Here is a 12,550-nt window from a genome sequence, read left to right as displayed (position 1 = left end):
GGAAACAAATGGTCACTAGGGAATAAAACAACATGTTTACTCATATAAAGGGGTAACTTCTCAGTGAAAAGGAATGGAGTAATAATATCTGGTATCAAGTTCTCCTTCAAGGTATTAAAACAACTGCAATATGACAAAAAATACTTTAAATGAAGAACTGAAATAACAACAAAAAAAATCAAGTTAGCTGAGATACTCCCAAACTCTGCTACATTCTCTCCGAATTTCTCACCCTCTGTTAATCTGGGTAAATAACTGTTGTGGTTTAACCCAGCAGGTGGCTAAGCACCACACAGTCCTTCACTTATTCCTTCCCCCTTCAAAACTCCTTCTGCACGACACCATACAGTACGGAACATCCCTTTGGCCAGTTTAAGTCAGCTGTCCTATTTCTCTCCCCTCCCAGCTCCTTAGGCCCTTTGCTGCGAATGGCCTTGGCTCTGTGCAACACTGCTTAGCAGCAGCTACAAACATCAGTGTGTATCAACACTGTTTTTCTCCTACAACCAAAACATAGCATCATACCGGACTCCCTGAAGAAAATAATTCCATTCCAGCTGACTCTAGGACAATAACCTACCTCCAAACAATTACTTCTAACAGTAAGAAAACAAAACTTAAAATCTTAGTCTAGATGGAAATGACCTTCACTGTGGGATGGGTGAAAGAAAAGTAGAATAGTGCCTTACAGTCATCTTAAAAACAGATACATTACAAATGTGGAATTTACTGCTTCATTATGATCCAAATTAGAAGGTTTTGGGGAGAGGTCAAGATTCAGAATGGGGAGAAATAAGAATATTTAAAGGTTAAATAAATCCTCAACCATCATCCTCTCCAATTTACTGGAGAGTAATATAGCTAAACAACACAGCTGCATGCTCTGATCTGTAATCTAAACTTGCATACTCACAGAAGGAGATGAGTAGTCTATTCTGGCTCAGCAAATTGGGAAATGAAGATGAAACCCACCAACATCAACAACTCCTAACGCACAGCTTAATGCAGAGTTTGATCAGTGCTAGCTGCATCACACAAATACTCACTACCAGGGAGTGACATGACACAACCACAAGGAGGCAGCTAGGAGGACCATTTTCCTGTTACACTGCTTTCTGAAAGTCCTCTAAACAGAAGGACTTTCTGAGTAAGCATTCAGTTCAGAACCAGTCTAGAACCAGTTAGAACCAGTCTAGAACCAGTTCAGAATCCAGTCTAGAACGAGCTGGAAAGAAAAGCAAGTACTTTGCTCGACCTGAAAATATTGACTTGGTACTTGTGCACTCACAATCACAACAAATGGTAACATGATGAAAATTCAACTCAACACATTTGCTCCAGAATAACATACTGTCAACAAGTAAGTTTTGAACATGAAGAAAATTAACTCTACCTTCTTCCTTGCTCATTGCCCTTTGACCCTGGCTGCTGACAGAGTCTCCATCTCTCTGATGCTTCTGACTAAGCCTTACATACAGGGCTTTCTGCATTGCTGGGAGAAAATCTGGTACATTAATGGCTGGTTTATGGCCCATATGACCACTCATGCAGTCTGACTCGCTTCCACCTTGATGAGACTCTTGAGCCATGAGGTGAGCCTGGTGATCTGTAAATTCTCCATGCCACGATCCATCTGCAGTAAAAAAAAACAAAGCAGTCAGCAGCTACTCTGTGCAGACTTTTACAGCAGAGCAGTTAAAAACACAATAAAGCAAAATTAATGGGACATATTACATATTACATGACTGGAAAGCATCGGCTGAAAATATATATATATATGGTGAAGACTTTAAAGGAGGTGTGGCTCTCTACAGTTCTTTCCGCTGCTCAGCATTGAAGTCATGATGATTCAACGCTATACTGCTACAAACCACCACATCAAGGAGCAACAACTCTTAAATGTCCTTACCACCAGAGTTATTAGCTGGCTGGAAGTTATGTACAGCTTGATGAGAATAGTAATTGTCATAGAAATCAGCTGGGTTCTGAATAGGCTCATAATTCATATTCGGCTGTCGTTCACCAGGCATCTGCTGGTACTGCGGCCCCGGAGGACAATGATTATCTCTTGGCATATTCACCATATGTCCTTGAACTCCTGGAGCATTATAAGATCCACCCAGACCTGGTGGTGTCAAAGGCGGGCCGCCTTGCTGGCCTTGCATAGGCATGCCGCTCTGGTTCTGCGGTCCTAGAAAGCCTGGTGGAACACCCTGCATAGGAGGACTCTGCGGCATTCCTTGAGGCCCTCCACATGGATGATGTCCAGGAGAACCTGGGTGCATTGGTGGTCCATTATGTCCTTGTGGCATGCCAGGTCCTGGCCCTGGGCTGGAACCTGGATTATACATATGCTGAGAATGCGGGTCATTTCCCTGAAATGGTGGTCTGGGTGGTGATGAGCTGTTATAGAAGGTTGGTGGCCTGTAAGCAAAAAAAAAAAAAAAAAAAACTTAATGAATCAAATTCTGCACCTATAATGGTCAACAGTCTACTAGCTATCTCCTCTCTCTCTTCACTCTTAAAGATGTCTCTGCATACTTACTGGATCTCAGTAAGTCTTTGGTCAAGACCTAACCATAAAAAGCCTTTAGGAGGAGACTGAACTGGGAGACTGAACTTTGCTCAGCTTGCAAACTGAGACAGACAAGGCACGCACAGACTCAAAACGAGAGCCAAAGGAGTAGCTTTCTGATAGGTCAAGGCTCAGTAAGTAATCCTTTCAAGGAGAGCATTAAGTAAATAACTGATAGCCTGCGTATGACAGATAATTAACTTAGCGATGTACTCAGAAGCACACACTTCTGATGGAAGCAATGAGTACTTTAAGCACTTATGCAGCCACATCCTAAGGAGAATTCTACAGAAAATGCAAAAACCTACTTTTTTCCAATTTTGTGTGCTAAATCCACAGTGGGCTTCACAACAATTTCAAAGAGAGATGGTATTTTCTTATAATCTCCTGAAGGATCTTGATAATTCTCTATATCGGACTCAGAAAATGGATATTGCTCAGCTGGGGTGGGCAGAAGTCCAACACCCGGTGGTGGCTTAGGGAGAGGAACTATGCCACGCTTTCTGAGTTCCTCCAGTTCCTTCTCATCTTCATTTTGTGGTTCCTCCTCATTATTCAAAACCTAGAATGAAGTAATACAGCGAATAGTTTGTAAGTTTATAGACACCCATGGACAACTGTACAGAAGTCCATTTCTCTCACAGAATCACTTTAAGAGACATAAATTTTAGAATTGATCATGTTTTTTAGTGTTAAATTTGCATAATTTTTCTGGTAAGACTCATTGTATAGTAACTGCTTAAGTAGCTACTTAGCACAAAGGTCAGTATTTCACAAATCATGCAGAAGAGGCATCTCATTCCTTTCTCCACCCAGATGATATCTAACTTCTGGGTAGGTAAAGGCAGACAACATGAAAGCCACACTCCTTGTTACAGAGTGCACAGATTTCTACAAAAAGGGAGTCAAGAAGAATTTGGGATTACAAATAAAAGTTGTGAAATTAAACAAGTCTAACACAGCAGAAAAATAACTGGTGGCAAGGAGAATTTGTTGTATGGGACCCAGTCACAGACTTGCAGTGCTAAACAGCAACGGGCAAGTTTTAACATTGCTTTTGTATAGCATCACATTTCCTCAGAACCCCATGGAAATTTCCAGGAGTATCCCGCATTCTTTTTGGAAACAAAGCTCATGTTTACAGACTACAAACTGCTCACCTTATCCAACAGCTCTTTTGTTTCTGCAGTCAGGGGAGCATGAGAAAATTTGCACTTATCTCCTTGATAACATTTTGCTCCTGTATGGTAAAACTTGCAAGGGAATTCATGTAAGCAATATGTTAAGGATTCCTAACAAAGGCTAATGACCAGTTTGCACTGTGACACATTCATGAAACTCAGCTGTCAGTTATCCTTCAGTTCTTCAGGAATACTTAATCTTTCCAGAACAATATCTTAATGATTTTGAAAGCTAACAACCAACTTACCTTTTAGATTAATTTGTCATTCTACTAATTAATTATCTTACTGTTGCCTTAACACTGCTTTTGACTTGACTATGATAAAAACGAATAAACAAGGCAAAAAACACAACAGGGATTAAAAAAATACTCAGCTATAAGGGTATATAAAATATAAGGATAAACACATCATATTTTTTCCGCCAATTGGAGCAGAAAAATTATTTTCCTCTACTCCATCTACACAGAAACTAGTATAGACTCCTAAGAAGAGAAACAGCCATCCTCTAAATTCATTTATGTGAATTAGAAGTAAATATGAACAGTTGGTTGAATTCCATAATACATAACCAGTATTCCATATAACCATTCCAAAATACATAACCAGTATTTTTTTAAAGGATATTGTGCAAATAAATGCAGTTCTCTCCTTTGGTGCAATAACCCTGTATGTAAAACTTGCAGATTTCCTTTTTCTTTTCTATCTCTGCATCATGATCAAATTTACACTGCTCTCCCTATAAATAAGAAGAGAAACATGTTATCAGTCTGAAATACTGAGTAGCTCCATTTCACATCTCAAGGAAAGCATTCTCCTTTGCTGAATTTAAACTTTTTATAATTGCTAACACAGGATTATTTTCTAAGTATGCCCCTAAAAAATGCCAACAGGGCAAGTTGAACACAGAGAAACAATTGCTGAATCTGGGTTCTAAAGAATACATTTGATGGTTACAGAAAAAAAAGCTGGTCTTAATATACCAGTCGTCTTCTCTGTTTTCACCTAGCAATTAGCATTAAAAAGGCATTTAAACCAATACCTTATCAAAGTTATTTCACATATAAACAACAGTGCACTTAATCAGTAGACCTGACTCTGTTTTAACAACACGAGATAATTGTGAAGTCCAAGAAGCAAAGTATTTGACTCTTCCACGTAGGACATCAAGCTGCCAACCCTGGCATGTTGTACATTAGGGTTAATATGCTAGAGAGGCTTTTTTTTTTTGGTACATTCTTTGTAATTATTTTCAAGAAAAATACGCTAAGAGTTCTTTCAGCTACTCATCTTACAACTGAAGGTGGCAGCAAATACTCACCTCACTGAGCACAACGTACTAAAATATATAAAGCCAGCAAAACACGTGTTCATTTCATTTGCCCCTTCATTTGGGAAGAAAAGCATACTAATTTTCATCCTTAACTTCACAATACAAAAAAGCAACTGAAAATGTTCTATCATGAAACACACAGAAAAGCTAGATATAAATGGTGCACTCACTTATTTGAGAAGCATGGAGTGTGATTTGTAACTGACTGAACTACTCTGACAGCACAGGATTCAACTTCACAGCAGCTTCAAAATGAAGCAATCGCAAAGTTCTAATGCAATAACAGACTGTCCTGCTAGGGATTTTGCTTGACAGCTGACTGCTCTGAATAGGATTCTCTTCTTCCTGTTGCCTTCCACTTGCCGGCTGAAGGAAGATGACTTCAATTCTTTGGTAAGGGAACTATTACTACAACCTCACTTTTTACAGAGAGAAATAATTCAGCATAATTAAGCAATTTCTTCAGTGATTCAAAAGTACTGGTAGCACAAAACACAGAAATAATCTAATACATTCAGAAATCATCAACTATCTACGGATTCCATACTTGCAAAACTTGTTATATACATATGAGACACTGACAGCGTACGTTTATAATACAAACACATTTCTGTTGCATATATTAGCAAGCAAACACAATCACTTGTTAGAATCAGTCATAGTCCTAAGCGTGTAATGGAGGGGATATTTTTCCACAAGCACTTCTGTTAGCATTTATCTACAAATACATAAAACAGAGGAAGTCAAAACACAGTTTCAACCTATGAGTTTTCCTTGGATCAGCTGAAGTAAAGAAAGAACAGTGCACCTTCTCCCCTACCTCACACCAAAGAAGTAGGCCGACAAGACACAGTGCATATTTACCTTAATACATCTTCCTTCAAGGAAATATTTACAAATTTGTTTGCCTTTGTGTTCCACTGTGTGCTGATTTATGAATTCCTGACTCATATTAACCCATTTCTTCACTGGTTTGCCATCCTGTAAGAAAAATGAACATTCTGATGTTTACTTATTTTGTGAAGCTGCAACAAATGGTAAGAGCATATTTGGTGCAGCAGTTACCCCAAAACGTGACTGACTACACCAGGATTAAGTTTTTAATATTATACCCCCATACCTTTGACAATACATGCCTACACCTATGATAATATATACGTACATACCTTTTCTTAGCTGCTTTAATACTGAGTTTTACACTCTTTTGCAAATATAATCAAATCAGAAATTTCTTACAATACAGCAGATGTAAGTAAGTTCACTGAATGGACAGAACATCTCACACTTCATTTGGAAATGCTAAAAAGCAGGGCTGACTCATGGCTACCAACTACGTCAAGTGCTCCCTGATTCAGGGCACCTCTGCACACAGGCTTTGGGAACCACTTCTGTGACCCATTAACACCTCTAAATTTGTATGTCAAATAAGTAACCCTCAGTTGCACAACAGCCCAAATGCAACATTTCCCATTTTTCCTCAAGCCATGCAGTGCTAGCTGCCTGCTGGCATGCCAGGAGTCAGCCTTTAATCTTCATCAGTCCATTCGGTAAGCACATCGATTAATAGCTGGCATTTCCATCCTACAGACAGATATCAGAAAGATGACACACTGTTCCAGACACCCTGTTCCAGCACTGTGTACCCTGGCCCGAACCACCACTCAGTTTCCACCTTCCTCTGCCCTTCTGGATCCAAACTGCACGACTCTTTACGGCAAAGTTGTTCCCATATGTGATGAGTAGGAAGACTTTGGGCACCTAAGTGTTACTGACAACTCACCAGCACTTCTGGGAAGTGAGCAAGCAAAGAGGACTGAACAGCAGCTCAGGTGGTGCATGACCTGCTAGCATTCCCCTTGTTGCTGAGGAGATCCTGAACTGTCAACCCACTTACCTTCACAGTTCCTTCACAAGTCCACTGTTATCAAATCCTCACTACCCACGTTACCACCACGCATGGTGTTACATTCAAACACGTTAATTTACTGGTTTTAGTAGTTTAACAAATGTCTAACCGAATATGAAGTATTGCCTGTACCAGTCAGAAGCTGAACAATTAGACCTCTAGTCTACCTCCTTAGCCATCAGGCTGTATTTAGCCAATCGTTCTCCTCTACTCCCTTCTCGTGATTTTTATGTCTGTTTTGCAACACAAGGTAGTCATCTACTGATCTGATGGTGGAGGGAAATCAGGCATTTCCAGTGGCAGACTTCCACAAAAATGGGCAGGGATCTGACCACTGAATAGGAACTTCTGAAAAGAAATATATATGTTTTTCCACTGTAACTGGACTGAAAATGTAAACATCAGTTTGTCTGGCAAATTATGCAATGTCACAAAACATTGACACTAAGAACGATTAGCGGATTTTGTGACATTCAGAAGCAGACATCTTCTAGCTAGATCAGCTAAGACCTGTTCTCTATTCTGAATGCATTAAACTTGGAGAAATCTCAGCTGTTTCTTCCAATCAAAGTTTTGAATCTAATACTTGATCCCCTTCAAGATGAACTCAGGTATTATATGAAAACAATGCCCCAAGTCTTTCTGCGGGCACTGAAAACCAATGACCATCTCACACCTCAAAACACTATAAGAAGTGGCTCAAGAAAGAAAATACTCCAACTGAGACTTCCAGGGATGTGGCTATCAGAGGAGTCTCATCTCAATGAAAACCAAGGTATGTATCTCTCCTTTTCCACAATTAGCTATGGAAAGAAGAAGAATCCTTCATAAATCAGATGAAAATTGGCAAAAGCTGTGAAGGTAGCCTTTTTTTTTTTTTGGCTGAAAAAGCTGAGGTGAATTGGTAGTAGCAAAATGTCACCTTTCACAAAGTTAATATTTAAGTCAATATGCCATTCATAACCAAAGCTCATAAACCATATTCTATTTTTTTTATTATTATTTCCAAGAAAATGATCTATTAGCTTAAGTTATCAACTGTACTTTGTACATCTAGTGCAGGACAATTCAAGTAAAGGGATTTAACTTTTCTAGAGAAGAGAACAAGTGAAAAAACACATAGCTATAAATACACTTCTGTTAAAGCAAGACATCCAGTCATTTGAAACAACTGCATTAGAAATTTAACTTTAATTCCACATACCTCATGAAAGCCATCAGACCCTTTATTGCCCCCTCTTCCTCTTCCACGATCCTTACGCTTCAATTTCTTTTGCATTCCACGTCCTCGACCAACACCATAATTATTACCTCGTTGAGAAATACCTGAAACACAGCAGTAACCTTTTAAAATGTCCTCCAAAAGCACAGTTATCTAGAGACATCAGATATAGACAAATATAAAACTAAATATCTTTTTGCAATCTGAATTCCTAAATGCTATTCTGAATCATGAGTTGGCAGGTAGAACTACACCAACCAATTATAATTCTGTGCAACTGCCTGCTCTTTGAAAAGCTCTTCAAATCAATAGCAGGCTGACAAAGTGCATATACAATTAATCCCATTCAAAGCAGCTTTTCACAATTGAAAGTGCAGAGATTATTTCAAACAAGCCCAAATACTTGAAACATTTTGTGCCATTTGGGCACTTTCTGAACACAGAACTAATCAGTACAACTGACACCCAGGTGTGCACATATACCTGAAAACATGAAAGAAACCAAAGATCATAACCTAAAAGGACAGAGCATCTTTGAATATAATAATACTCAACTGTCTAGAAGCTTCAAGGTGATAATTTTCTAGCTGTCAGCACATCATGAGTCATGGTCTTAACTAAAAACACTGAGACAGAGTTTCAACCTACTTTCTTATCAATTTAAAACCAAAGAAAAGAAGTTCTGTAGACATCACACCTGCTTCAGGTAGAAGCCACCCCACCACAGCAAGACTGATTCCAAGCGACTTGCAAAGACAGATCCTGAAGCAGTACTACCAAGCAGTACATGAAATAAACATTTTTTTTTGTCTCAGCTAAGTAGATTCTGCCAAACTTCTGTGAGTTTACTTAGTTCTGAACCAAAACAGAACACAAAAGATCGTCACAAAAGTAAGGAAAGGAAAGCTTACTACCTTTCTACAAAATGGCATCTTTCTTGCAGACTCCTAAGATATTTACACTCTCATATGAAACCCTGCTCAGATTTTGTGTGGCAGACAAATAAAGGGAGAAAATTTTTCAAACTGAATCAATGATTCCCATTGATGCCATTGGTGCCAACTTTTTATCTCATAGAAAAATCAAAGAAGTGTCATTTTTTCCAGATGGTAGATCAGGATACCTCTGTAAGCAGTATGCACTGCCTCCCTCACCTAACCTTCCACACCGCAAGACAAGAGATAGTATCAAGAAGATGAGGGAGTCCAAGGTCTCTTCAAAGCAGAGGCAGGAACGTAAGTTGATTCAATGAACTGCACTACAATGTTAAGATGACCAGGCATCAAATGAAAGGTGCAAGAAAAATGCTTGCATAATTATGTTTATGTAACATGGAAGTAAAAGCAGTAAGACTCTTTCTGAAGTATGTTTCTTCAGAGAAACACTTTCTCATCGGCCTTTGGATCAGCCCAGCTTTGAACACGAAAAGAAGTTGAGAAAAGAAAACTGAAAAGGATCCTAGCACACTTATTGGGCATACTGATAAATTTAGGCACTCATCAAAATTTCGAGGTACCTTAAACAGACATATATATTTTTGGCCTATGTCACATTTTGGAATGCACAGGTCACATACTCTTTTCTTCACCCTTTCATGAACTCCACCAGAAAGCCACTTTACAGCTGTATGATTTCTTAGTCTGACAGTCACACAATCAAGATCTTGTCTGTTTGTTTTTAAGCAGGTTATTTATTTACTATTTACAAATTACCCAACGCTTGATCTTCTTCCTCAGTAAAGACAGAAGTGCACCCCTACGGTATTATTCCTTCCCAATAAACAGCATGCCACATTCTGATGAGAGACTGCAAGCCCAAAGGAGAGCCACTGCTGGCAGCTCTTCTCATGCACCTCTCAACACAAACATTCTGAAATGACGCAGGACATAATTGCTACCATCATCAATACTACAGCTAGCAATTAAAATCCTCTTACCTTTCTGGATCCCTTTCATCCCCTGTTTTTTCACTGGTTCTTTCATAAATGGAGGTCCTAAGTCACTACTGGAGGTCTCTTTAGCTTGCCTGTATTGTTTAAGTTGATCGGCAAAATCTTCATCTTTTTCTTCCTCATTATAATTACCAAAGTTTTCATCGCTGTAATGACTGTAGTCATCATACTCCTTACTTTTTATATTTTTTTTATGTTGCATTTTCTGTGAACTCATATAATTTCCAGACACGTGTCCATGCTGTATGAAAGGGATTGTATTGTTTAGAACCAGCTCAATATTTCAAACACCACCCCTCCAAACTGCTCTACAAAACCAATTGTTTTTATGCTGTTATACTGTCATGCTGACTACACATCTGCACAAACAAGCATTAATAACAATGAAATTCAGTTATCCAGTAAAAATTAGTACTTTTGACTCCGAATATATATAGGGAAAAGTTTTTTGTTTTTTGTTTCAAAAAGAAACCAACCAACAGAACAGCAGTGGTACCTCTATAAAGAGGTTCTTCTAAAAACAAACAGAAGGTAGTACAGCATGAGCAAAAAATACATTATTGCTTAGAACACGTTCAGAAAAACATTGTATATTCAGATCCTTCACAGCTGAGTTTACATATGTAAGAATACACAGTGGCATTTGTGTTTCAAGAATTACTTCAACTATGTTACTATAAGCAATATAATATGCAAACAATTTCAAGGCTTTCACGCTTAGTTTGGAGGCTTTGTAGTGATAGTATATGTCAACAAGACTCTTTAATGCTTGTTTTGCTGGAATTTGAGAAGATATTGGATGCTTGTCAAGAAGCAAAGCTGATTAACTGGTGGAGACTTCAACTGAGCTGCTTCTTGGAACTCAGGCTACTGTGGTGTACAGAGTAGAATAATTTGAAGAGTATCCACTCAGGGAAAGTCAGCAGGACTGAAACAAAAATCTTGTGTTTACATTAATAACAAAGCTCTCTCTTAGTAACAGCAGGCAGAATTAAAATTTAACTTGTTAAAACCAATATACAAATGGTTCACTAGAACCATGATTAAAATCTTTCACTTCATGACTTGCATATCTTGATAATCTTGGACACAGATGATACAATCTGTCCTGTCTCCGCCAGTCAGGATGAAATATCCCTTACGGCCACTCCCAAGCCAGTACCGTTCCTTCTCCAGTTTCAGCAGACAGCATTTTCAGCTCACTAATAAATCAAGCTCATTTGGAGTTTTCTGGAATGGTTTCAGGCTAAAAGGAAAGCATCCCTTCCTCTGAAGTAATGCAGTTCCATCAAGCCTCCAGCTACTCTATCTCACTTGTCGAGAATGGCATTTTATTTCACCCACTGGTCTCAGGAGAGCTATTGAGCTGCACAGACTGAGAATAGCCAGGACAAATTGAGCTATCAGAAAGCAGCATCAACTCTAGATATTTAAAGGTGACTTTTCAAGAGCCTGTTTCCTCTCAGTATGGTCTAAATCCAATGTAGCCTTAATTACTTCCCCACACCAGAAAACTTGTATCCAGTTTGTTTACACCACCTACATTTAAGTTACAGATGATGCTGTACATTTTGAAATCCACTCAGAGGACATGAGAACTATATGTAGTTCTCTATACATTTTCTGAAACCCTGAGATGGGGCACTGTAATCAAATCAGCTTTCAAAAATTGCATCTTTGACATCTGCATTTTTAAATGTATACCCAAATAAACACATGAGGAATCAGCTTAAAGAAGTACTACCTGACTGAAAGAAGAATCATAATCTCTGTACGAAGAACTGCTACTTTTTTTATGCGATCTTTCTGTACGTTCAATATCAGAATCATGGCTGTAGTCTGAACTGTCATCACTGGAAGGGGAGTTATGCTGAAAAAAAACAAACAGAACAAAACAGCTGTCTAAAATGCTGTTATATAATTTATTATGCAACTCGCCTGCTGCATATTAACTTAAAGGGAGCACTAACCCAGTATATAAAAACATTTTCTTAACTGTCCTGAACCTCTGCCTCTGGGGGAGACCAAAGAAAACACACTCTTTGATGACCCATTCTCTTTATCAGAGAAAGAGATCGGATCCTACAAGGCTTTTGCATGAAAACACTGAGGGTTATGCGGTTACTCTGGGTTACATCAGTTTCCCATGGGTCTGCCTACAAGCCCTACTTCTTTGCAACATAGTTGAGATGCTGCTGGAAGGCTAAAAAAAAAATCTTGGAGAGGGCTAAAAACTTGCATATGACCAAAGAAGAGATTAGCATCCTCTCATTTTCTGCTGAGAGAAAAGAGCATTAGTTCATACTACGTGCATTTAGATGTACAGTTTTGCAAAAGATTGAGAGGGACAACTAGCTGTACACAAATCGTTACTCTTCTGCC

At 38.8% G+C, this 12,550-nt stretch overlaps 1 protein-coding gene across 3 annotated transcripts in view; it reads right to left on the bottom strand.

Moving 5' to 3' along the window:
- Positions 1-12,550, bottom strand: part of ZC3H8 (zinc finger CCCH-type containing 8) — a 29,379-nt gene that overhangs the window by 2,868 nt on the left and 13,961 nt on the right. For all 3 annotated transcript variants that reach the window (NM_001199450.2, XM_046938678.1, XM_046938679.1), the window contains exons 3-11: positions 11,913-12,038; positions 10,154-10,409; positions 8,200-8,321; positions 5,954-6,070; positions 4,384-4,495; positions 3,736-3,845; positions 2,884-3,137; positions 1,910-2,424; positions 1,394-1,633 (exon numbers count right to left, since the gene is read on the bottom strand). In NM_001199450.2, coding sequence (NP_001186379.1) covers positions 1,394-1,633; positions 1,910-2,424; positions 2,884-3,137; positions 3,736-3,845; positions 4,384-4,495; positions 5,954-6,070; positions 8,200-8,321; positions 10,154-10,409; positions 11,913-12,038 — 1,852 coding nt within the window. The remainder of the gene's footprint in view (positions 1-1,393; positions 1,634-1,909; positions 2,425-2,883; positions 3,138-3,735; positions 3,846-4,383; positions 4,496-5,953; positions 6,071-8,199; positions 8,322-10,153; positions 10,410-11,912; positions 12,039-12,550) is intronic.

This window comes from Gallus gallus, chromosome 3, assembly GCF_016699485.2.
Source record: "Gallus gallus isolate bGalGal1 chromosome 3, bGalGal1.mat.broiler.GRCg7b, whole genome shotgun sequence".
Taxonomy (NCBI): Eukaryota; Metazoa; Chordata; class Aves; order Galliformes; family Phasianidae; genus Gallus; species Gallus gallus.
The sequence above is the reverse complement of the archived record's forward strand: the minus strand, read 5'-3'. Positions and strand labels throughout refer to the sequence as shown.